Below are 27,353 nucleotides of genomic sequence, written 5' to 3'. Positions count from 1 at the left end.
TTTCCCTGACAACAGTTGCATCCACCCTTTGTAACATTAATACTTTAAGGAAATTTGGGCCAGTGTTATCTCCAAAGTGTGTTCAACCCCAGCACAGAATGATCTCCCACAGGAGAGTGAGGTCCGTTGCCCCCACTGATGCAAACCTCCCTCACCTCTGTGCCGTTCTGCTGTGGAGTCCACCTGTGTTCTCACCGTGGTCCCGGTTGTGTGGGGAACAGGCTTTAAGTAAGTAAAAGGCTGCAAGTTTGCCTTCCTTATGCAAGTGCTTAAAAAATTCTTTTTGATAGAACATTTATTAGGCATAGGCTATATGCAGAGTAAGCTAATCTTTAAAAGAGGTTTGCAAATTTGATTTGGTATTTAAAGTAAACTTAGAGTTGAATTTTTTTTTTTTAAATGAAGGAACCTTTTGTAAAGTCACAATCATTCATTATTTTAGTAAGTTCACACTTTTTATACCCTACATTTGCTTAAGGTTATGCATAATGGATGTATGCTGGGATTTTAAAGATCATTCAGTTTGTAAAATAACCTCAGATACCATTTGACTGGGGTGTAAATCTGAAAAAGAAGGTAGAACACGATGTTGCCCAGTGCTGGGTGGTTTACGTGTTTTCTGGTTTTGTTTTTAATTTAATGGTCATAAAACCCCATTTTTCAGATATTCTATTATCTATCAAAGAAAAAATAAAACTGAGGCCCAGAGAGATTAATTTATCCAAAGTGACACACTTACCAAATGTTAGAGTCACTTTTTGGTCCAACTCTGTCTGAATCCAAATCTTTACTTTTTCCCTAATCAGTTCATCAGTGTGTTTTGTTACCATTCCTGAGAACAAAAGCCAGGATCTAGGAGCAGAACAGAGCCAGGCCACTGTTCAGAGTGGTAACTTTGGGGACAAAGAGCAGAGTGGGTTTAATTCGAGCCCCTCCCCCCAAAACCAGACCTGTGAATATCACCTTATTTGGGAAAAGGGTGAATCCGTTAAGTATCTGGGATGAGATCACCTTGGATTACCCTGGTGGGCCCTAAACCTTACGTAAATGTACTAACAGAGAAGCAGAGGGAGCTTATAGTTGGAAGAGGAGACAGGAATGTGACCAACACAGTAACTAAGAAAATGCCGTGAAGGCTATGGTAACCAGTTTGATGAAAACATTTCAAATTGAATATAAAACCAGCACATTGTACCCCATGATTGCATTAATGTGTTATTAATGTTATTTCATAACATTTTATACAGAAGAGAGATGAACATGTTTGTACTTAAAAAGCTCTTGATCTCAAGATTCGGGTGGAGGAGGGTGGTGGGTTGTCAACAGTGATTGAAATTTTCTGCAGTTTTAAGCTGGTGCTTGATACAAGTAAGAAAAAAATTTCTATAAAAAAATAGAAAAAGGCAAAAATTTAACATCCTTTTCTGACAAAAACACTTAATAGGCGTAGATAGGACATTTCTTAAACTGGTAGAGGCCATCTGCAACAAACCCACAGCCAAGATCATACTAAATGGGGTAAAAATGAAAGTTTTTCTACCTGGAACTGGAGCCAGAGGAGGATGTCCACGCTCACCACTACTGTTCAGCACAGTGCTGGAAGTTCTAGCCAATAGATTCGGACAAGAGAAGGATATAAAGGGGATCCAGATGGGGATAGAGAGGTCAAATTATTCCTCTTTGATGATTAAGTAATCTTATACCTAGAAAACCCCCAGAGCGAGGCAAGTTGGAGGACGAGCACTTGAGGATTTCAGCTTTTTATGTACTTGGTACAGTGGGGAGTCATATACGCTTCTGGCATATGTTTGGAAATCAGCTGTCACATTTTGAGGGAAGGATCCTAGAAAAATGACTATGTTCTAGAGAGATTTAGCACCATTGCTTTTGTAAAAAATAAAATTTGGAAAGTAGAAAAAAATATTTTAAAATGAATTACATTGGATTGGGAAGTATATATGGTAATGTCCTGTTACAGTGGAAGTCTAAAATAATATTTCTGGATAAACTTATAATCAGAAATTCTTAAGAACATATATTTTCTAGCAAAGAGTAAAAAATGACTTCAGGGTATTTGAGAAAACTTACATATTGTTTGATTTTCTTTGTTTCAGTTCTGTATGTGAATGTCATGATTTTTAAACAATTTCTTTTGACAAGTAAAAAGCAATAATTTATAGAAATTCCTAACATACGGGGTTTGTGCACTTCCACTTTTAGGGTATATATATATTTGTAAACTTTAAGTAAATGGAATGTGAGTGTGAATATCGAAAAAGTTTTTTTTTTTTTTTTTTTAACCAGGGTATTAAATACCCATAAGAAATTGCAGTTGTTAGTCTGCTTGTTTTTATCTAAATACCACTTTTGAAATGGTGATTATGAAGGTTATTAGTTATGTGTCCAAACCATTGTCTTTTCATGGGTCTCTCTTTTATTTGTTTTTCTATTTATTTTTTTCCACCAGATTAAATTATATTACATAAACCCTATTTTGTTTTCTTTTCTGTGTAAAAGCATTTTTCTTTTTTTTGAGACCGAGTCTCTTCTGTTACACAGGTTGGGGTGGAGTGCAGCGGCATCAGCCTCGCTCTCTGTAGCCTTTAACTCCTGGGCTCAAGCCATCCTCCTGCCAAACAGCTGGGACTCAGGCATGTGGCACATGGCTGTCCCTAAAGTGTTTCAGTGCTTTCGTGAAGCGGTGTATACTATTTTAAAGTTTGGTTCTGTGGGAGTATTTACCATAAAGTTTTTTTTTTTTTTTAACATCAGGTGCTTCACTGAAAAGCTCAATAGAATGATAGATTTTAAATTCTTGTTATTTTACATGTGGTAAGTGGTTCTAGACTCTTAAACAGGCTATCACTGCCCTTTGGTGCCTGAAGTGTCTGTTTACAGATTCGTGTGTGCATTGAGGATACGTTGTAGAACGTATTTACTATGCATTAGGTTATCTGCATTCCAGGGCTCTTGTCTTAAGAAATCACCTTCACTTTTAGGTGACAGAATTTGATCTTAGTGATTTGTTTAATGTTACCTTCTGGATCTTGTTAATAAACATATCTATACTGTTACTTTCAAAGTCAGCAACTGTGCGTGCCTTTCATCCAATAAGTTGCCCCAACTGGACAAGCATTTGAACCATGTCGCCCGCCCTCGGAAGAGGGACCTTTGTTTATCTCAGCTCCCTTCAGGGCAAAAGGCTGGGCTCTCTTGGACGACTCTCACCTGACTCCTTGGCTGCTTGTTCTTTTCTGTCTTTACTGCTCTTCTTGATATGTTCACAGAGCTGTCCAGGCTTAACTCTCCGGTTTGCTCATGCACCTGTCTTCAGCTGAGTGTCACCTCAGCACTACGAAGCGTGTTGCTTTGTACAGTTGAACCTTGAACAACAAGGGGTCTGGTGTCCTGATCTATCTACCTGACGGAAACCAAAGTATAACCTTTGACTCCATAAAAATGTCAATACTAACAGCCTACTTTTGACTGGAAGTCTCACCGATAACAGAAATAGTGAACACATAAATGAAGTGGCATCTGCGTGTAGTTTACGCACTCGTGAGATGCTTTTTTCTTGGTTTTTCAGTGTTCTAGGCTACAAGTTTGTTCAAATGGTTACAATTCTTTGGACTTTTTCCATGTTTTTATAGAAAGCATCTGTGTGGAGTGCCTGGGCAGGGCAGACCTGTGTTGTTCGGGGAGTGGCTGTGCTTGCCTTCGGACTCTGTGTGTGTCTGGCGTCCTCCGTAGCTCGAGGCAGGAATCTCGCCTTGGGCACCCACCTGTGCGTGGTTCTTCCTGGATGTTCTCATGGTAGATTAGCTTAGTTTCTTTTGAGGGTAGTGTTAAGGTCCGCCTTCTGGTTAATAGGATGGTTAACTAGATGGTTTCTGTTTCGATATTTCTCAATCTAAGCACCTAGGGGTGGATCTAAAACATTAGCTATTCCCAAACACTCCTAGATGAAATGTTCTTAAATATAGGTAAATAGAGATTTTATAAAGGCGTTGCTTATTTAAATAATAGCTTGGTCCTTTCTAACAGGAAGGCATTTCTTTCACAGTCTTAATCTCATTAATGTTTGTTGATTTAAAAGTTCTCACTATTGTGATGAAGGTGGATGTTATTGAAGTAACTATTCACTAATTACTTAGTATGCATTCTTTCATGGGTCGCCACCTTTGGAGCAGGTTCTGCTATTGGCCTATCTTTTGTTTCTTTGTCCTCACTGAGGACAGTGAGTTTTAAAGGGTTAGATGACTTTCTTAAGGAAAATAGCCTGCTTGGGAGCATGTGGTGACTGCCATGGACTTGGGACTGCACTTGTGCTAAAGCTGTGGAGGCCCTGAACCCTTTACACCTGTGTGGTGCAGACCTGAACATCTCGTCTCCACTTTAGACTTCTTGGTGGAGGTGTGGTTTTCTGAGTCACCGAGGGGTCAACCTTGGAGACTTAAAGCTTACTTTTAAAAGTTCTGTTCAAAAATTGTTTTTGTCTTTATTTTACCACTTCGAAAAGGTCTAGTTTGTAGTTGGCTTTCTCAGTTAAAAAAACTTTCATTGATGTCCTTAGCTAGGGGAAAGGGTGCAATTAATTTCACTTTGGTTTAGAAATAACGGCAATATGGGATTTATCTTCTGCTAAATGTGAGTTATGAATATTAGAAGCAATGTCCTCTGTGAAGCTAAGACATTGTTCAGGCTGTTAACTTGCCTGGAGTGGGTTGATGTCCCAGTAGTGCAGGAAACCAGCTTCATGAGTGACCACTTTCCAGGTCATATGCAAGTGTCCTTTCAGTGGGATTGTATTTGGGTGAAAAGAAATTATTTAGATGACACATGTATGGAAGGCAAGGATAATTGTTATAAGGCATGTGTTTTTACTTCTGGTTTTTACTCCTTGGTTAAAAAAACATCTATAGAGTTTAAACAAAATCTAAAGAAGCATCTTACCTCTTTGGTTCTGTTATAGCTTTAGAGCCTTTATAATGATCTTGAAAAGCATTTACATTTATCATGTGGTAACCTCAGTTCATTCCCTATAAAGGACTTTGCCCTTTTAAATAAAGCCAAAAGAAATTAAATTTAGAGCCTATCAATCCCTTCTCTTATTGAATAAGTGGCTAAAAGGAACTGTAAATCTTTATGTTCATAAACTTTATTATCTAAGGAGTGATGTTATTAGGCATTTAGTCTCCTTGGGTGAAAAGAGGAAAGCTAGAAGTAAGAGAAAGAAAAGAATCTCACGTAGGCTGTGGCAGCAGTGGGGGTTTGGCCAGGCCCTGAGAGGAGGCTCCTCTGGTTGGGCACTCGCTTTAGGACTTTGGATTATTGGTGCGTGCATCTGATTTTGTGGGACTGAGCAGTTTCCACTAAACATACCGGTACCACTCCCTTCCCAGTTTTCTGTGGAATCACATAAGACAGGAGTTACTCACTGATCAGTTCACTTAACGATCATAGTCTCTGAATTGAGGGTCTCCAGAACTGCCTTTAAGTTTGATGATGGGCTGAGAATGTTGACAAGGCTGGGAGCGTAGCTGGATTCATGACAAACATTTATTAGAGCAATAGGATGCCAGGCACAGTGCACACAAGGAAACGTTTGCTGGGTGAAGTCCAGGGGCCTCCCAGCAGTGTCCTCGTCTTCTCTTCATGGAGTCAACCTCTTTTCACCAGCAGTGACTTGTGATGATACATGTGAAGTGGCCTACCAGAGACTCAGGGCCCAGGGCTTTTTCTATGGGCTGGTCTTGTAGGTACTCCCTGAAGGAAAGCTGCTGTTCAGCATGAGCCACGCTGTTTGTGTGGCCTAGGTGCAGCGGCCTGCCTTTACTGAGCTATTGACTGGGAGCATTTCCAGAGCTTCGTTCCCTGTCACAGGCCGACCGTATGAGCATCCTCCTTAGGAGAGCTTCTCAGGTGTGCTGTGTGACTCTGCCCCCCTCCTGTGCAGAGCCAGGCACTGTGCTGTCTGGATGTTTAGATCAGTTGTTGCCCTCACGGAGTTCATAGCTAGTTGGAGAAGCAGAGATTTTAACTGTGACCAGCATCTTGCAGTGTTAAGACCAGGATGTGAATGAGGAGCATGTGGTTAGTGAGGGGCTCAGGGAGAGGAGGCTGGTCGCTTTTAAATTGGCTAAATGTTTCACTGAGCTGGGAGAAGAGTGGAGAAGAGTCAGGGCAAATAGCAGTGAAGACCATGGATGTGGAAAGCAAGGGCAGGCAATGGGGGAAAGGGTGGCATTTCCGCTGACCCCTCCCTTTCCATCCTTCAATTAGACTGATATTCAGGACTAGCCTTGTAACTCCTGGGGGTATCTGCTGCAAAGATTTCTTTACACTTTCTCATCGAAGCCATAATTTAGCAGACATTTTAAATGTATAATTCAAGGCAAAATGTGCAAAATATGATGGCAAATTAGAGGTAATGCTGAGCAGAGCACAGACAGGGAAAAGTGTGAAAATGCAAGAGGTGGCTTGACTTTGAGAAGTGAGTTCTTGGCCCTGTATCTTTGTTCTGACAGTAACTGTTGCTCCTGTGGATCATAAAAAACTAACCCAATTATTTAACATCTCTGTGCTTCATTTTCCTGTTTTAGACTCTGAAAATTATAATTCATTATTCAGCAGGTATTTTGGGCATTTACTGTGTGCTGAAGTGCAAGGCTCTGAGCCTTGACTGAGCCAGTATGGGCTGGGTGTCTAGCCTGTTGTCTACGTGCAAGTGCAGAGAGCACTCAGGGAAGGTCAGCGGTTACTAGCCAATGCTATTAGCTGTATTATCTTTTCAGTAAGGAAAGAGGTTATGTGGTTCGAGTCTAGATGCAAGAGAGGTAAATACCCAGCAAGGAGGAAGTTGAATTTGGGGTAAAGCACTGTTACCTGCTTTTAAACTTATCCTCTGCTAACCTTCACTTGGATTCTGTGTAACCTGAATGAACAATGTGCAATTTAGGAGAATACATACAAGCACACAGGTTAGCAACAACTGCTGTTGAGCTGTGCGACTGTCCAGCACTTCTTAGTATGACACAGGATACTTTTATTTTGACTTGATGTATTTTGTTATTAAGATGCTAAAATGGGCCAGGTGAGGTGGCTCATGCCTGTAATCCTAGCACTTGGGAGGCTGAGGTGGGTGGATTGCCTGAGCTCACAGGTTCAAGACCAGCCTGAGCAAGAGCAAGACCCCCATCTCTAAAAGTAGCCGTGTACTGTGGCAGGTGCCTCACTTAAGCCCAGAAGTTTGAGGTTGCTGTGAGTCATGACGCCACAGCACTCTACCAAGGGTGACAAAGTGAGACTCTGTCTCAAAATAAACAAACAAAAAAAGATGCTAAAGTGTTTTCTTTATACTGCAATATACAGCCCATTAAGAAAATTTACTTCTTCCATTATGTTTTGGGAACTGTCTTCTGAATTTTTAAAGTATAAGTATATATGTATATAAACGTGTCTTTTGGCACTTGGAAAATATGAGGACATCTCAGGTTGTGAACGGTCTGTAAAGTCATTGGATTTTTACCTCCTTGAATCTCTCAGTTGTGGGAGAATACACTTTCTTCTGAGGGCTGCCTATTCCACTTACAGAAGCCTTGTTTCCTGAACATTCTGCCTAAAGTTGAATTGTTATCTGGCTTCTTAAATTGCTAATTCTAATTTTGCTCCCTGGGTTTATACATGGAAATGTATAAATGACTGACTCCGCCCCAGAGACCTCCCGCCCCAGCGGACAGGAGGGGGCGCTCTCGGGAATGTTAGATGCTCCTCAGACTGACTCCTCTGCACCAGAGACCTCCCGCCCCAGCCGACGGGAGAGGGCGCTCTCGGGAATGTTAGATGCTCCTCAGACTGACTCCGCACCAGAGACCTCCCGCCCCAGCGGACGGGAGGGGGCGCTCTCGGGAATGTTAGATGCTCCTCAGACTGACTCGGCACCAGAGACCTCCCGCCCCAGCTGACGGGAGAGGGCGCTCTCGGGAATGTTAGATGCTCCTCAGACTGACTCCGCACCAGAGACCTCCCGCCCCAGCTGACGGGAGGGGGCGCTCTCGGGAATGTTAGATGCTCCTCAGACTGACTCCGCACCAGAGACCTCCCGCCCCAGCTGACGGGAGAGGGCGCTCTCGGGAATGTTAGATGCTCCTCAGACTGACTCCGCACCAGAGACCTCCCGCCCCAGCGGACGGGAGGGGGCGCTCTCGGGAATGTTAGATGCTCCTCAGACTGACTCCGCACCAGAGACCTCCCGCCCCAGCTGACGGGAGGGGGCGCTCTCGGGAATGTTAGATGCTCCTCAGACTGACTCCGCACCAGAGACCTCCCGCCCCAGCTGACGGGAGGGGGCGCTCTCGGGAATGTTAGATGCTCCTCAGACTGACTCCGCACCAGAGACCTCCCGCCCCAGCGGACGGGAGGGGGCGCTCTCGGGAATGTTAGATGCTCCTCAGACTGACTCCGCACCAGAGACCTCCCGCCTCAGCGGACGGAGGGGGCGCTCTCGGGAATGTTAGATGCTCCTCAGACTGACTCCGCACCAGAGACCTCCCGCCCCAGCGGACGGGAGGGGGCGCTCTCGGAATGTTAGATGCTCCTCAGACTGACTCCGCACCAGAGACCTCCCGCCCCAGCGGACGGGAGGGGGCGCTCTCGGAATGTTAGATGCTCCTCAGACTGACGGCACCAGAGACCTCCCGCCCCAGCCGACGGAGGGGGCGCTCTCGGGAATGTTAGATGCTCCTCAGACTGACTCCACACCAGAGACCTCCCGCCCCAGCGGACGGGAGGGGGCGCTCTCGGGAATGTTAGATGCTCCTCAGACTGACTCCGCACCAGAGACCTCCCGCCCCAGCGGACGGGAGGGGGCGCTCTCGGGAATGTTAGATGCTCCTCAGACTGACTCCTCTGCACCAGAGACCTCCCGCCCCAGCGGACGGGAGGGGGCGCTCTCGGGAATGTTAGATGCTCCTCAGACTGACTCCTCTGCACCAGAGACCTCCCGCCTCAGCGGACGGGAGGGGGCGCTCTCGGGAATGTTAGATGCTCCTCAGACTGACTCGGGACCAGAGACCTCCCGCCCCAGCCGACGGGAGGGGGCGCTCTCGGGAATGTTAGATGCTCCTCAGACTGACTCGGCACCAGAGACCTCCCGCCCCAGCCGACGGAAGGGGGCGCTCTCGGGAATGTTAGATGCTCCTCAGACTGACTCCGCACCAGAGACCTCCCGCCCCAGCGGACGGGAGGGGGCGCTCTCGGGAATGTTAGATGCTCCTCAGACTGACTCCGCACCAGAGACCTCCCGCCCCAGCGGACGGGAGGGGGCGCTCTCGGAATGTTAGATGCTCCTCAGACTGACGGCACCAGAGACCTCCCGCCCCAGCCGACGGAGGGGGCGCTCTCGGGAATGTTAGATGCTCCTCAGACTGACTCCGCACCAGAGACCTCCCACCCCAGCGGACGGGAGGGGGCGCTCTCGGGAATGTTAGATGCTCCTCAGACTGACTCCGCACCAGAGACCTCCCGCCCCAGCGGACGGGAGGGGGCGCTCTCGGGAATGTTAGATGCTCCTCAGACTGACTCCAAACCAGCTTGAAGAGGCCTTTCCCACTGGCTGCAAGATTTGCCAGTTTTAGCACAGTAAGGAAAGTAGTTACAATGGAAGAGACAGATCAGATTTATTCTAATCTGTGATATTATAGTGACAATAATATTCTCAGTTATTTATCCGTGGGAGAATTTTAATGGTGGGATCACACCAATGGTGAATAATGCAAGGGTACATTCGGATCTGTTAGTATAGAGTATAAAGGTCTTAACACAATAACTAAGTAAACTAGGTATATATTAACCAGAGTGATGTAAGCATTCCTAATTGTATATGAAATCAGCACATTGTACCCCATAAATGCATTAATGTATACATGATCTATGTATTTATGATTTAATAAAAAAAGAATTTTTCTGTACATATTCATTATTTTGAAGGCTGGTGAATGAGGGGGAACAAATTCATTGTTTACCTTATGTTATTTGTGTGAACCGCCACAATGGGCAGCTGACCAGTAGATGAAGCAGAGTTTCCCTTTATGTTATTTCAGCTGAGATGTGAAGATACAGTGAGGGAATCATCATTGTCAACAACTGACTCAAGAACCACTGATGCTACTAATGTCACTAAAAGAGGGACTTCTACATGGCATGAGCTTCTGACAGAAGAGCATAATACACTTAACAAATTGTCTGAACGCCAGGTCTGATGCTGGCGTCCAGGAAGTGCAGAGGACGTGGTGAGCACCACCCCAGGCTGGACTCAGAAAAGTTCAGAATGCAGTGAACCCTGGGACTCAGAGCCTGTGTTCATCAATAGTAAATTATGATGTGGCAAACAAGAGGTAGAGGGGAATATTATAGGATTATAGAAACCTAAATATAATGAAAAATAAATAAAATAGCAAACAACTGCAACATGTTGACATTACTTGGGTCCTAGTTCAGACAAACGACCTCTGAAAGTAATTTGAGAATTAGAAAGAACCTCGAATGACGCCTGGATAGTGGATGGGATTGAACATAGTAATTTCTCTGTAGATGTGATAATAACATTTGTGGTTAGCATAGTTCTTATTGTTTAGAGATACATAATGTAATGGATGAATGTATGGAAATAACATCTGGAATTTGCCTTACAGTTATATAAGAGGGGTGTGGGCGGGGGCACAGATGCAAAATACCAGCTATGAGTTGGTAATTGTTGAAGCTGACTGTATGTGGAGGCCATGTATTTTTCCTATGGCTTTATAAAAGTTTTAAATTAATATACATTCCTATGTGTAAACATTCACCATCCTCATCTGAAAAAGAAAGTTGAATTTGTGTCTTGCAGGCAGTAAAAACCAAAGGAGGTAGCACAGGCATGTGTTTCATGACTAGAAACGTAGAGCTCTGTGCAGACCAAAGGAAAGTAGCTGCAAGGCTACTATATTATGAAAGATACACAAACATATTATCATTGATGTATTTTGTACTGATGTTTTGCATGACCATGCATGGAAATCCAGACTGCTAATCCTTTTCGTTTCTGTTCTGTGGTTCAATAACAAAATATTGAAGTTAGACATACTAAGGTGTCTTTTATATGTCTGATTCTTTAAAAGAATTATTCAGCATCGAAATAAAACTATTCTTTATCTTTCTCTCAGGTTGCTTTCTGAATTTGTAGCCACAGAATTAATTATCTTCACTAAAATATTTATCAGTCTTTATGCTGCCTTTTAGGCCAGGTCTTCAGGGTCAGTGTTAAATCTAATCATTACAGGGTGGCGCCTGTGGCTCAGTGAGTAGGGTGCCGGCCCCATATACTGAGAGTGATGGGTTCAAACCCAGCCCTGGCTGAACTGCAACGAAAAAAATAGCCGGGCGTTGTGGCGGGCGCCTGTAGTCTCAGCTGCTTGGGAGGCTGAGGCAGGAGAATAGCTGAAGCCCAAGAGCTAGAGGTTGCTGTGAGTCCTGTGACATCATGGCACTCTACCTAAGGCGGTAATGTGAGACTCTGTCTCTACCAAAAAAAAAAAAAAATCTAATCATTACAGATGCCTCTCTGGTTATCAGCTTCAATTTTATTTAGATTGATATATTTTTTATTTATGTGATATTTCAGTGGGCGCTTGCAAATTTGTTATGAAAATTAATGGAATCCATCAGCTGCTCTGAATCCTTCAGGCTATAAATATCCCATGCTTTGCTTTTCTTATGTGTGGCCTAAAACTAACCCCTACTCCTTCACACTCCTATCAGATGCTGGGAAAGAAAATAAAGATGAACGTCAGTTTGATTAGTCTTATCTGTTGCACTCTGGCATAATATTGAATAGAAGAGAAAGTAGTTTATTAGCAGGAATGGCTTTTAAACTGTAGTGGTTCAAATGTGCACCTTACCCTGGATAGTTACCTGTGTGATTCATTGTGTGAATTATTGGTGGCAAGTTTTTGATCATTGGCTATTCTAAGCTTGTCTTCTGGATTTTTTTTACTGCCCTAAAATTAGCCATTTCTTCAAGGAGCCTTGGTTCCTTTTATTGCAGAATGGTATTAGAAAACAAGATCTGGGTGCTACGTATGCTGGTTGGTACTGGGGTACTGTTGCTTCCAGGCCGCCTCAGCTAATAGTGCAAGACAAAAGATGTCCGTGTATTAACCTGAGTGTACACACACGTACAGTCTTCCTGGACGTGACTATCTACGTTGTGAATGCACAAGTTCACACGCATGTCTCCAACTCCAGTTCTTTACCACACGGAGCTCTCTAAGTCCCTCCTTTTGCTTATCTGCAGCGTCCCACTCTATTCATGAGAAATCTGGTTCCCACCTTCGCCCATCCATTTGTTTAATTGTTCACTTGCAGTGTATATGCATAGTGGTGTCATAATTGTTAGACTCTACCCTAATGGGATATTAATCGACTTTGTCAAGTAGAGTATAGTGCCTGGATTCAGTTCCTTTCCTGTTCAGTTCCAGTCCCCACCTACATTCAAGGTTTTTACAGGTAAGCACCTTAACCCTGACCCTGCAGTGAAATTTTGTACATTTGTAACACAGTTAGAATCACATCATGCCTTCTTTCCTGAGATCCCTTAAGCTAGGTGATTTATTAAAAATGTGTACACATTAAGGTTTATTCTTTGTACAATAAAGTTCTCTGGGTTCTGACACAGTGTAGCATCATGTTTTCATCATTATGATGATCAAGTAGAACAGCTTCACTGCTCCAAGAGATCCCCTGTACTTCATCCATTCGGCCTTCCTACCCTCCCCTTACACCTCTGGCAACCGGCAACTAGTGAGTTTGTTTTACCACCTCTGCAATTTCAGCCACTGATTTTTTTAGCAGCTTTACAATTTTCTCTTTTCTAGGATGTTGTATAGTTGAAATTATATAGCATATATCCATTTCCGACTGGCTTTCTCTCTCTACAATGTGGACTCATCCGTGTGTTTTCATGGCTTATTAGCTCATTCATTTTTATTGGTAAACATTTAGTTTTACAGATGTACCACAGTTTTTTTATTTTTTAATCTGTTTGCTTATTGAAGGACATCTTGGTTAACTCCAGATCTGAATGAACATGAATGAAACTGCAGTGAACATTCACATGTGTGCATTTTGTGGACCGAGTGTTGGTATCAGCTGGGTGGATAGTCAGTGTTGTGACTGCTGGTCATGCAGGAAGACTGTATTTAGCACTGCAGGAGCCGGCCACCTGCTTAACTGCACCAGTCTGCCTTCTTACCAGCCGAAGGAGAACTTTCGTTGCTCTGTGTTCATGGCAGCAGTTGGTACTGTCGGGTTTTGGGATGTAAACCACTCTAATAGGTGTATGGGAGGGTCTTATTTTTGTTTTAACTTCAATTCACTAATGCATCAGGAGCTTTCACATCCCTATTTTCCATGTCTGTATCTTCTTTGCCAAAGTGTTTTTCAAATCTTAGGCCCATTTTTTTAATTGGGTTATTTGTTTTCTTATTGTTGAGCTTAGGAGATTTTTGTTTATTTTGGATGCAAGTCCTTTGATACGTACGTAATTCAGCAGATAGGACTTGGGTGGTGGTGCCCCAAGATGGAGGGGCACAGCAAGGAAGGGCAAGTCAGTGACAGCCGCCTCCTCAGCCTGAGCTTCTGCAGATACGGAAATCTGTAATAAAGGAAAGAAGAAAATGGGGACTTAAAATCTCTCGGGGAAGAAATGGGAATCAGATGACTCGTTTTGTCTTCAGATGGAGCCTGAGGTGAGGAAAGAATATCCAAAGCCTAGAGATCAAAAATTGGTTAAGGATTCCTGACTCAGATTTCAGTACGATTCAAAAGCAATTAGAAAGTTAGGGTAAGACTTGCATCATCTTGTGTCATGGAAGTGATGGGAGGACTTTTAAGAATCGAGTGTTGAATGTGTCCCTCCATGGAGGACAGAGTCAGAGACAGTAGGAAATCGCGGCGTCTGCCTTGGCGGTCAGTCAGGCTGTCGGCTCACTGTCACCACCAGTGCTTTTGTACCTAAGGGCTAAGACCAGCTCTGTTGAGAGAGGAGAGAGCACTCTGTTTCTTTAATGCGTCTCTTATCTTCAGCACCTCAGATAATGGAATTTCTCAAACTGAACTTTTCCTTGCTGGGGCTCTGTGGCAGAGCAAATCTAGACAAGGGTCTCGTTTTCTTTTCTCTTCTACTACCACATATGTGTGTGTGTGTGTGTGTGTGTGTGTGTGTGTGTTTAAATTGACTACTTAAGTACAGATTTCATTCAATGAAATCATTTTTCTTCTCAATTATACCGTTTTGTTGTGGAATCCTAACAGTTACAACTTTAGTTCCCAGCAGAATTAATGAACACGTACAATTTTTTGTCTTTGTCTGTTAGGGAAAACATAGGTTGCTCCCTTGAGTCATAAATATATGCTTCTTTCCTTCCTTCTTTTCTGTCTTGAAGTACAATCTTTCATTATCTTTTTAACCTAACCATCCCTAAGGAGGGTAGTTTATGGGAACAACTCGCCGTGGAGACACAGTAGTGGACATCACCTCTATCACTGAGGGTCGTCACCCACTGCCTGTCTCTGTCTGGGACTGGTTGATGAGCCAGCACACCAGCCTGAAGCAGCGATTCGCAACGGTGCTTTGAGAGTCCTGTGTGTGTTCAGTGTTTACCATTAGACTGTGAAAATTATTTCAGTGGAACGGACTCATACACAGAAATGACAATGAACAAACGTCAGGATTATTATGAACTTAATTTTTGTCATGCCATTGGATTGAGTGCCTTTTCAAAAAATGAAGAATTTGTGTTAGAAGGTAATAAAATAGGAGTATTTATTCATTATACATTTTTAGCACCTATGATGTTCCAGTGGTAGTTCTCCTGTTTGCTATATTGCTAGGATTTCACTTGCTTTGAGTATTAAATCAATAACAACTATTTACAAAAAAGAAATATGTGCTTTTTAAGGCTCAGCGTACAACATTGGATCATGGCGTCGGTTCCCATCAGCAGTGACATATTGCTGGAAAACAGCTATGTAATGGGATATAGTAGCTATAGTTCAAAATTGTTAACGACCTAACTTTACATTTTTTCAAAATTCCTTTTTATTAAGAGCAGAGAGAGTGAAGGGGGGGTGTCTTGGTGTGTGACACACCTCTTGGGGGCAAGACACAATTGTAAGAGGGACTTTATCTAACAAATGCAATCAGTGTAACCTGGTTTCTTGTACCCTCAATGAATCGCCAATAATAAAAAAAAAAATCTTTTTTATTATGGTATAATATATAATGTAAAAAATGTTTTAACCCTTTCAAGTATACCGTTTAGTGGCATTAATTGTATGTGCACATTCATAGTTTTGGCCAGTCACCACCTCCACTTCCAAATCTTTGCTTTCACCCCAAACAGAAACTTGGCTTCTGTTTCTGTCCACTCTTACTTTCTCAAGGCCTTTGCCAGTAGATTAGAGGCCACTGGATTTTAGCCTGATGCGTTTTCACATATGAAGATGTTATATAGGTGAATTTTATTCTTTTCTTATTCTTTTACAGGTTTGACAGATGAAAAAGTGAAGGCATATCTTTCTCTTCACCCCCAGGTATTAGATGAATTTGTATCTGAAAGCGTTAGTGCAGAGACTGTAGAAAAATGGCTGAAGAGGAAAAACAACAAATCGGAAGGTAAGGTTTCTCTCAGATGGAGGGTGGACTGATTATCAACAGACTTTTTATAGCTGATGGCAAAAGAATAAGCATGTAATACATCCTAGAAAGCAAAATACCTGTAGATGACTGTTGGCATTTTAGATCTGTCAGAGTCTTATTCTGTTTAAATAGATAAAGTTTGAAAGAGGAGAAATAAATATTATACAAAAGAAAGATCATTGCAAATAATCATTGAGAGTTCAGTTGATTCAGATATGCCCACATTGAAAAATGCAGAAGTCAATATTATACTTCATTTTATTTAACAATTATTAACGATGACAAAAACATCATTTGTATATCCTTCAAAGATATATTTATATAATCTTATTTTACAAAAGAAGCCTTAAAACAGTTTTTATATATGCGTAGTAAGGAAAGAACTCTTGATTGGGAGTTTGACTTTCATTCACATCCCAGCTCTAATGAGTATTTATCTGCATAGTGACTTTGTACCAGAAAGTTCCCTTTGTGTGTTGTTTCTTAGCCCCTTGAATGTATCTCTTTTTAACATAGAGACAAGAAGCAAAGAAATGTAGGCTCGAAAGGGATGTGAAGTCAGATACATTTTTTCTCAAATTGGACACATATTAATATATTTGATTTTGTTTTAAATGAATTTGTATTTAGCTAAACTCAACTTTTCATTTGTGTGAAAATTGCTTTTACAGTGGCGGTTAATTTTATGTATAATTTTGATTGTATAAGTAACTTTCATATTAAAAACAAATACTATTTCTGGGGAAATTAGTGTAACAAGATGCTATATGGATTTAAAGTACTTGAATAATTGTTATTGAAATGTTATAGCACTAAAAATGTAGGTAATTTTCCCTTTTAAAGTTTCTGAAGTTTTGGTTGGGCGCCGCTAGTTCAGTGGTTAGGGCGCTGGCCATATGCTCTAGGGCTGGTGGGTTCGAACACGGCCCGGGCCTGCTAAACAAACAAACAAACAAAATAATAGCTGGGCGTTGTGGCAGGCCCCTGCAGTCCCAGCTACTAGGGAGGCTGAAGCAAGAGAATCACTAGAGCCCAAGAGTTTGAGGTTGCTGTGAGCTGTAAGACCACCACACTCTACCGAGGGCAACATAGTCAGACTCTGTCTCAATACAAACAAAACCAAACAACAGTTTCTGAATTTTCATACACAATTTTTGTAATAGAAAGAGATCTTCTAAACACAAGGCTTTTATACTGAAATATAGTTTTGTTTTTGTTGTTGTTGTTGTCGTTTTTGCCCAGGGCTGGGCTTGAACCCGCCACCTCTGGCATATGGGGCCAGCGCCCTACTCCTTTCAGCCACAGGCGCCGTCCTGAAATATAGTTTTTAACGTATGTGTATATGATTATGTCTGTATGTGTGTGCATGTGTGTACAGATTGACAAGAAGGGACGGAATGAGATAAATCAGAGACAGGCATTTTCTTCTCAAAACACTTGGTATTTACTATCAAGATCAAAGTTTGACATAGAATATTTCAATTATTACAAACCTCAAACATTTGAAAATAATTTGAGATGTTTGACAATTTTAAAAGTGAGGCTGAGCTTTGCTTAGGTACATTATAAGTAGAGATGCCAATTTCAACTTGCTGTGTAATGTGGGATAATAATATAGTACAAGAATATGCAATCTTTGTGGGATATGAAATTGGATACACGTCTCAGAAAATGAAAAACTTTACCTACTGTTCTAGTGTCAATGTGAAAAATAACTCTTCGATTTTTATAAATATTTAAATGTTATTTTATGTCTCCCCAATCTCTGTTTTCTATGTTAGTTAACCAAGTAACATGTTAAATTATTTAATACATACCCTGAGGAGTTGAATAGTTATTAAGAATAACAACATGTAACTGAAACCCTAGTCAGTTTTTCTCTCTCCCCTTGAAAAGATTTGTTCTTAGAGGAGGTGTTTCTGATCTGAGCCTGCGGAGGGATGGAGACTGTGGGGGAGACTGAGTGAGGGAGGCCAGTGAGATACTGCTTGGCGCCTGCTGTCCGTGCAGAGGACTGGCAGAGAAGGAGCTACATAGCAGAATGCGTCGGTAGCGAGCTGGGGCACACAGTTTGTAGAGGAGGTGTGTAAACAGGAACCTTTTATTGTACTTTGCTGCCCTCCAAGGCCTCCTTCCCCTCCTCTTTTCATCAGAAGAATGTGCTTCATTCTGTGGCACTTCACACAGCATAGCTCCTGAGAACTATGTAAAGACAAGGCTGTTTCCCCTGTGTGGACTGTGTGGACTGTGTGGGCTGTGTGGACTGTACGGACCGTGTGGACTGTGTGGGCTGTGTGACTGTGTGGACTGTGTGGACCGTGTGGACCGTGTGGGCTGTGTGACTGTGTGGACTGTATGGACTGTGGACTGTATGAACTGTGTGCGCTGTGTGGGCTGTATGGACTGTGTGGGCTGTGTGGACTGTATGGACTGTGTGGACTGTGTGGGCTGAGTGGACTGTATGGACTGTGGGGGCTGTGTGGACTGTGTGACTGTGTGGACTGTGTAACGGTGTGGACTGTGTGGCCTGTGTGGGCTGTGTGGACTGTATGGACTAGACTGTGGGGGCTGTGTGACTGTGTGGACTGTGTGACTGTGTGACTGTGTGGACTGTGGATTGTATGGACTGTGTACTGTGTGGACTGGGTCGCTGTCTGGGTTGTATGGGCTGTGTGGGCTGTGTTGGCTGTGTGGACTGTGACTGCGTGGACTATGTGACTGTGTGGACTGTATAGAATGTGTGGGCTGTGTGGACTGTATGGACTATGTGGACTATGTGGAGTGTGGACTGTGGACTGTGTCGGACTGTGTGGGCTGTGTGGACTGTGTGACTGTATCGACTATGTCGACTGTGTGGACTGTGTGACTGTGTGGACTATGTGGACTGTGTGGACTGTGTGGGCTTGTAGACTGTATGGACTGTGACTGTGTGGGCTTTGTGGGCTATGTGGGCTGTGTGGACTGTGTGACTGTATGGACTGTGTTGACTGTGTGGACTGTGTGACTGTGTGGACTGTGTGACTGTATGGACTGTGGACTGTGTGGGCTGTGTGGACTGTGTGGGCTACGTGACTATATGGACTGTGTGACTGTATGGATCGTGTGGGTTGTGTGGACTGTGTGGGCTGTGTGGACTGTGTGGGCTACGTGACTATATGGACTGTGTGACTGTGTGGATCGTGTGGGTTGTGTGGGCTGTATGACTGTATGGACCTTGTGGACTGTGGACTGATTGGACTGTTTGGACTGTGTGGACTGCATGAGGCCATGTTTTGTGGCAGCAAGTACCCCAGAATGGTGGAGCACAGCTGTGCTTGTGGCCCTTTGGGGCAGGGTACAGCTCAGAGATTGTCCCACTCCCCAGGGCAAGGGGGTATCTCAGCAGCTCAGCTCAGGGGGGCGCTAGTTCAGTTCCAGAGAAGCAGGGTACCGGGGTTGTCGGGCCTGTAGAGTAAGGAGGCCTCAGCTCAGCACGAGGATATGCAGCTGCTCTTCCCGCTCAGGACACAGATTGCCCAGGGGGGATGTGCTGCTTCAGCTCAGGCTTTAGGGGCACTACTGTTTGGCGTTGCCCAGACACCATTTCCCTGAGATACAAGAAGTGGTTTCAGCTTAGGCACTGGGAGGTGTGACTGGTCAGGGCTTTTTCTGGGGAGGCAGGATACAGCTTTAGCTCCGGCCCAAGGGGGCACGAGTGAGAGGGGTAGGTGGAGCAGGCCCACCTCTGCGTGATTCTGGGGTGGGGGGTGGGAGTTGAGGGTATGGTGGGTGGGCAACAGTTTAAGAGCTGTTGACAGCTCAGCTTGGGGAATTCTGGCCTGGAGCAGAGCACACCTCAGTGGTTCCAATTCCAAGATGGTGTAGCTGTGTGGACTTGAGGCAGCTTCCTCAGCTGGCCTGTGAAGACTGCGGGGGACCCTGGTGGCGAGGTCTGCTGGTGTGCGGGGTGCTGGGGTCATCTTGCCATGGGAGAAGTTCCTTCAAGTTCCCAATGGATCTGGGAGGGGCAGTGGAAGCTCCACATTTCCTTCCCTTCTCTGTGTGGCCATTAAAGCTTCGGGCTAATCAGGGTTTCCATTACTCTGCTGCTGTGGGCTGGTGCTCAGCCTCAGCTGGTTTCATTAAAATGTAGTTGTTGGTCGTTCCGCTCTCCGGGAGAGATGAGCACTGTGGGCTTCCGGTTGGTCGTCTTGCTGATGTCCCCTTTCTACACTTGCTTTTCAGTGATGACTGTGTGTTATCTGCAAATCTGGTTTGTCTTCTTTTTTCATTCAGTATTTTATCCAACACCTACTGTTTGTTTGGCTCAAACCCAAAACATTTACAGTATAGACAATGCCTGGCCAAATATTACATATTTCATGATATTTGTAATGCATCAATACTGTTTGATCAGAGAGCAGTTTTAATTTCCAAGGCCTTTCTTGAATATTCACCATTTACATCTGGCCACAATTAGGGAAGGGTCAGTGTAGTAATATCCGTCTGGCAGATGTTGAAACTGTGCAAAGGGAAGGGATCATCAGGGGTCAGGCTTCCAGCTCTAACGGAATCATCAGACACTGACTCTGAGCCTGAGAGCAGTCTGGGGCAGGAACTGTGTATGTCATGGGTATTTTTGTATTCCTCACTAATGCATCTGGCATATAGTGTGGGCTTTATAATACATTTTTGAATGAATGCAGGAAGTTTAAATTCTATACCTCCAAATGAATGAGCATGATGACTGTCTCACTACATTTGGTTATCACCTGACAACAGAGCTGTTTTCCTGCTTATCTCCCCCATGTTCCTTTTAAAAGCTTCTTGAGGGAAGGGATTATAGAATATATGTTTTTAAATCCCACAGATACCTGATGTTTTTCATTCATTTAGCAAACTATGTGTCAAACACTATTTTGCTCAAGGATTATTACATCTTTAACAGGTTTACAGTCTAAAAATAGAAGAAAAGAGTTGTAATTTACTACTTTTTTCTGGTTAGTGTGACAATGGGGATAAGCACAGTTGACACTTGTAGTTAGGGAGTCAGAGGAGTCCTGTGGCAAGAGCCGGAGCGGACAACGAGTTACTGTTTTACTTTGATAAATAGAGAGCAGGGATTTGGAGAAGGTGGAATATACAGATCCTCAGAGACTAAGCCGCAGCATCATTGTCAATGTTACTGTTTTCAGTTAATTTTATTGCTCTCATGCCATATTCATTTCAAATGTATAAACTCTGTCTATAGATGAAGGCAAAGTGCTGCTCACAGTTCATCTCTAAACCAAATTCTGAGCAGCCACATCTTAAGTGATGTTTGGAAATTGGAGATTGCATTTATTTATTTTATAACATTTTATAATCCCTTGGGGAAATTTCCTTAGAAAACATTAAGACCTTTATATTCTCAGAGTAAAATATAACTTCTAAGCAGAGTTATAAACAGGTTTTAGCAAACAACTATATATTCATTTGGGAAAAACTTAGGAGTCATGTATTATAACACTAAATGTTATATTTTAATGCTAATTTTTATGCTAGGTAAATTTGACAGTAAATTTGGCTCAGTTGTTCCTCTTTGAGACTCAGATTTCTAAACTATTTAACATCTATACATCTGTATTTATACATAAATATAAAATTATGAAATAAACACTAGAGTATGATGAAAGTCCAGTCTTTTGCATTTCTTGTGAGGACATTCTAAGATGGAACACAATTGCATACCCCTCGAGCCATGCCAATATCTATATTGTATGCAGGAAGAATCTTGAATTACCTTGGCTATGAGCAATGTCTTCTTTTGGCTTCTAATATAAAAATTTATTAGTTAACAAATGTTTGTAGTATTAGAAAGGATGCCTGAAGAAGTAAAGGTCAGCATGACTATTCTTGGCATCTTCTGATATGGCAATAATATTTAAAATAAGTTTATTAATTACGAAAACACAAAATACAATTGAAATACTAATATCCAAAAGGCAAGTTATTTGGTACTTGAGAGAATGATTGATTAAACTCAAATCGTTAAAAAATTATGAATAGAATTCCATCTTTTATGGCCAGTAATTTTTATTATTATTATTATTACATTTCTGTATCTAGAGTGTTCAATAGCAGATCATAACACTATCAGTGTATCTGTAAACTCTATGAATTAATAATGAAAATATTGGTGTCACAGCTATGTTAAAATTTTTTAAACAAATACATCATTTTCCTTTATTACTCAAAGAATATAGTTTTATACATAAATTTTCTCCTTTCTATGATTTTAGAAAAGGGCTACTACTTGGTCTAATTACAATATTGTGTTTCTGGGAATAGGGAGGCCCATGGAGAGAGCCGCCAGTTGAGCCGTCAAAACACACAGCATTTATCCATTAAGTCTGTTGAGTTATATGGGTACAGCTTGCGGTGCCCCCCAATTATAGTAGAAGCATTAAAAATTACCGACCACCTAGCCGGGCATTGTGGCGGGCGCCTGTAGTCCCAGCTGCTTGGGAGGCTGAGGCAAGAGAATCGTGTAAGCCCAAGAGTTAGAGGTTGCTGTGAGCTGTGTGACGCCACGGCACTCTACCGAGGGCGATAAAGTGAAACTCTGTCTCTACAAAAAAAAAAAAATTACTGACCACAGATCACCCTAACAGATATAATAATAATGAAGAAGTTTGAAATGTTTTGAGAATTATCAGAATGTGACCCAGAGATACAGAGTATGGACATGCTGTTGGGAACGTGGGCTGACAGATGCTCCATATAGGCTGTCACACATCTTCAATTTCCAAAAAAATGCAGTATCTGTGAAGTGCAAGAATGCAAAGTGCAATAAAACCACGTCTGACTGTCCCTGCGTCCTTTCCAGACCCTGACAGGGGATCCCGCAATGAGTGGTTTTGGAGTACATTTCCTTTACCTTCTGGTCTGTCTCCTCCAAGGGGTGTACTTGTCTAATCCACAGTAAATGACTGGCCCTGGAGAACAAGGAGAGTGCACACTGAAATCTTTTTCCTGTAATTTCTGGCCAGCTAGTAACTCAGTAAATGTTCGTTGAATGAATGAATTCAACTACGGACCACTTAAAGGTCCAGCATCCTCACCTCAAAACGGGCATTTCTCTTGTTTTGCTGTTTGGCCTGTGACTAGCTCTGGACCTGGAGGATAGAAATCTCTTAGTGCTTGATCTCTAAAATCTGTGTGCTCTGCTCTTGGAGATGCTTTGTCAGATCAGTTGGGTGCCCGTGGCGGTAGCTGTCTTCACGCCACTCCCTCTCCTCCAGCTCTGAGGTGTGGAGGAGCCCTGAGTCTCCTTCTCAGGTGTTGTGCAAATTACTAATTTCAAGAAGCATTCTCTGTGGTTTATCAGATGCCTTACTTGATAATGATTCTTTGGCTTTTTAAAAGTTAGGTGGTATATGAATTGGTTGTGTTACACCTTGGAAGTTAAAAAATTTCAGATCACATTGATAATGAGGCAGTTTCTTGAAAATTTTATGATAAAACGTGCTTCTTTGAGAAACAAAGAATTCTGTTTGAACAAAGAGATCTGTAGTTACTACTCTTCCAAGGGGCTCCACAGGAGCTGTCCCTCAGAGCCGGTGCTGGCCCTGCTCTCTGTGCCGTCCTTCCTCTGGTCTCGGTGTTCCTCCTCCTCCCCAGGGTCCTCTGACCTTTCTCAGTTACTATCCTTGAAGAGGCAGACATTTCGATATTTGTCTGTTTAGACACAGGAATGTCATTGATATTAGAAGTTATAGTTTCTATAACTCCTTTTCATTTTTGCCTTGTTCTAACCTTTTACGTGTTGATTTCATGTTATCTTTAAAATAAAAAAATTTATTTTACTCAATGAATAAACGTTTCAATGAGTTTCGCAAACATCACTTGAGTTTTACTAACACATTAACATAGTAAAGCATACATTAAAATAGTTACTTTAGAAAAATTAATTTTAATAGTTTTTATTAACTATAATAAGTGAAGAAAATATGTTCACACTGTATCTGCCACCCAGAGGGAGAGGTGCAGGCAGTAATAATTTCTAATAGAAGCCATAACCAGTATTACAGAGATCATATTCATACAAAACTGTATAGCCATAGGTCTGTTAATTATTCCTTGTGAACAGTCACTCAGCAGCGTCTTAAGTGTGGACTTTCATGATTACAGATTGAACACCTTCAGTGGAGCTGAGAATCCAAGTCCACCCACCACCTGTGTTGTTCAGTGTGTAATGTCTCTGAGGTTCTTCCAAGTTGCTGTGTGTTACCTGTGGTTTGTTCCTTGGCACTCCCGCATAGCATTCTGGTGTATGGATATACCACAGTTTACCTTCTGAAGCACATTTGGGCTGTGACGGAGAGGTTTCTGGGAATTCCTGGGAATTTCTTGGTTATAATTGTTTTCACTGGTCTTTTGACATGTTGTCCAATCTTGTACTGTGTTTTGTCTTTGATGAGATTTGAGAGATAAACTAAATAGTGTCTTTGATAGAGACCTGTGAGTCTTTAGAATCCATATGACTTATCTTGTGCTTACATGCATAAAAAAGTCATCAATTTCATACGTACCTACTAGCTTTAGTGTCATAGAGATACATTTTATTATTTACTAGTTTTCAAATTTTAAGAAGGAATCTGTTGGTGGCATAGCCTGACATATGTTCCCTAAGCTTCTAATCTCTTATGCAATGGTAGGTGCATAGTAAATGCTCATTTAACAAAGATTGAATGAGAGAACAAATAATTTATAAGCACTGCAATATCCTTAATGAGATTAATTTTGATTTATGGTCATGTAATGAATATGATTGTTATTTTTTAGCATATTATGTTAAAACATAGTTCTTTCTATTAATTGGAAGTAGTCTTTAGAGTAATTAAATTGCTTCAGAAAATGAGTCTTTTTTAGAATGTATCATTTGAAGATAGGTTTTGTTTTACTCTACTGCAGCCTTGTTTCAATTGACAAGAACATAGTAAGGGAAATAAAATTATGTATGTGATTTAAAATATAACGTGATATTTATGATTATTTGCTAGAATTTTTTTCTAATGATTTGTTTGGATAGATGATATAAGAAAAACCTGTGACCTATTCTGAACCGCTAGAAGGTCCCATGTTAACCTCACTCTTCTATTCATTAATGAAAATTCCTTTCTGGAAATATGAAAGCTGCTTATAATTTGTCCTTGCATTCTTAACAGGAGAGGTGGTGTCAAGATATTAAGTGCTTTTATATTGTCAGTGGTAACATTGCTATCAAGTGAGGTATTCAGTATAATAGTAGTGGAAGGTTCTTTGATCTGGGTCAATAAAAGCGGGGGCCAGAGAGCTTCTTTTTGATGTGTACATTACCTTTGGGAATAAAGGAGAGTAATTGGAGGTGCAGCGTACACAGTCCTTTAAGATTTGTTTTAAAGGAGAGGAGAGAAGGCATAGGATCTGGAAGGTGAGGTTTTGTTTTTAACACGGGAAGTGGGAGACTTTGTGTACTTTTGGGGAATGTTTCAGCAGAGAGAGAAAACTGGTGATGCAAGAGGGAGAGGAGATTGCTGCACCTATGGCCCAGACCAGGTGGGCGAGCGTCCTGCAGCAGCAAGGGGGGGGCCGCCTTTGAAAGGAGGAAATGAGATTTGAAATCCTCTTTGAAATGTTCTGTTGCATGTGGCAGGATAAGGTAAATTATTACAGCCACGGGAAAGGTATTTTAGCATATTTTTATTTCTTATTCACAATTTCACCTAGTTTTATTAGGGTAGATTCTCCCTTCCATAGGAGAATTTTCTGAGAGGTCAATTTCATCTTGTTCAGTATCTTTTAAACATAAATAGAGAATCAATAGGTTGAGAAAATGAATTTACTAAGCTCCCCTTTTTAGAGGCAATGATCCAGTCTTAAATACAAGAAAATGTTAAAAGTCATTTTTATTTTATTTCAAAATAATTAAAATATTAAGCTAAATAAGTTTAAGTATACAAGTATACATTTTATGTTTCTTTGTAGGTACAAAGGAAACTTGAGACTTCAAAATAACTATTTATTGGATGTTAATAAAGTTGCAGAGATTATAACCAAAGATAGCAAATAAGAGCACCATAGAAGTATTGAGAATGTATTAATTAACCTCTGAAGATTCAAATATTTATATCCTACACCTATGACCATATGCCTTTAAAAACATTTTAGAAACATTAGGAAGCAAAGATGCGTTTCACAGATTATCAAAGCATTATGTAGTTTCTGAAAAATGCAGTATTCTCTTCTGAGAGAGTATGAAGGAGACAACATCTTTGTGTTTTTATGAAAGTGCTTTGACACATGTGCTCTCTGAATGGATGTCTGGGAGTCCGGAAGTCAGTGAATCACACATTGAGGAATTGGTGCTATGTAGTGAAAATGATGAGTTTGAGTGAAAGATTGGACTTGCAGCTAAGGCTGAGATAAGAGAAAGTGAATCTTCTTTCCAATAGCAATTATAAAGTGGGCAAAATTTGACAAAAATAGCTGTTCTAGTGCTCTGGAAATCACTCAAAGACATACAACTATCCAGGAAGGATTTGCACCTAGAAACTGCTGACCTCTCGCAGGAACTGTGGTTGTCCGTGGTGGTCAGGCCTGCGGCTTCCTCTCCTTCCTACTCGTTGGGTGAAGAGTTTCTCACAGCTTCTTTTCCGCAGTTCAAGCAGCTCACCCAACTTGGAGGAGGGGGCATTTTGGAGCCAGTGACATGGGAGGACTGGCCGGTAGCCCTACTCCTCTGTAGAATGAGGTTTCTGTCAAGAGCGGGGTAAACCTGTCCCTAGCCAAGGATGCGCACGTGTGCTGTGGGGACGGGACGAGGCGCCCATCTCTTGACCGCTTCAACTGGTCAACTCCTGAAAAAGGCCCCAATGGAACACTAAACAGGCAGACTGCAAAAGGGTCTGAACTTGGCATGTGCTTCCCCGATGACGGACAGATGCGCCAAAATAGGATGGAGGATGAGCAAATTCATACCAAAAATTAGATAAGTGAAATGAACAGATTCCTAGAAAGATACAAATCATCAAAACTTACCAACAAATAGACATTAAAAACATTCTTCCTAAATGAAAAACCTGGTCCTAGGTCACTGCACTGGTGAATTCCATTGCTATTTATAAAGGAATCATGCTGATCACAAACCCTTTCAGAAAACAGACTTGTTCTGTGAGTCGTGCGTTACTTTAATATCAACCAAAACCAACTAAGATGTCTCAGGAAGACTATAGATCAGTGTCCCTCATGAACATATATGCAGTAATCCTTAAAAACAATTAGCAAACCAAATCCAAAAAATGATGACACAGTGTGACCAAATAGGATTGACCTCAGAAATCTAAAGTTGGCTTAATATCAATAAATCAATTAATATAAGAGGCTATATTAATAAAGGTATAAAAATCTATAGTCTCTCTCAACAATACAGAAAAGCATTTGACAAAACCCAGCACCTATTTATTATAAAAATTTTCAGCAAGGTAGAAGGGCACTTGTAAACTTGAGCACTAACGCAAAAAAAAAGTATTCAGATTTTAATAACAGAACTGCAACTGTCTTATTTTATATAAATGATGTGATACTATGTGTAGAAAATTCCAACTACTTCACAAAA

At 41.9% G+C, this 27,353-nt stretch overlaps 1 protein-coding gene across 2 annotated transcripts in view; it reads left to right on the top strand.

The window, feature by feature from the left end:
- PDE10A (phosphodiesterase 10A) overlaps positions 1-27,353 on the top strand; it is a 233,315-nt gene that overhangs the window by 80,770 nt on the left and 125,192 nt on the right. For both annotated transcript variants that reach the window (XM_053592323.1, XM_053592324.1), the window contains exon 2: positions 15,584-15,712. In XM_053592323.1, coding sequence (XP_053448298.1) covers positions 15,584-15,712 — 129 coding nt within the window. The remainder of the gene's footprint in view (positions 1-15,583; positions 15,713-27,353) is intronic.

Source organism: Nycticebus coucang, chromosome 5 (genome assembly GCF_027406575.1).
Source record: "Nycticebus coucang isolate mNycCou1 chromosome 5, mNycCou1.pri, whole genome shotgun sequence".
In the NCBI taxonomy this organism is placed as follows: Eukaryota; Metazoa; Chordata; class Mammalia; order Primates; family Lorisidae; genus Nycticebus; species Nycticebus coucang.
Note: the sequence above shows the minus strand (reverse complement) of the source record. Positions and strands in the feature narration are given on the sequence as shown.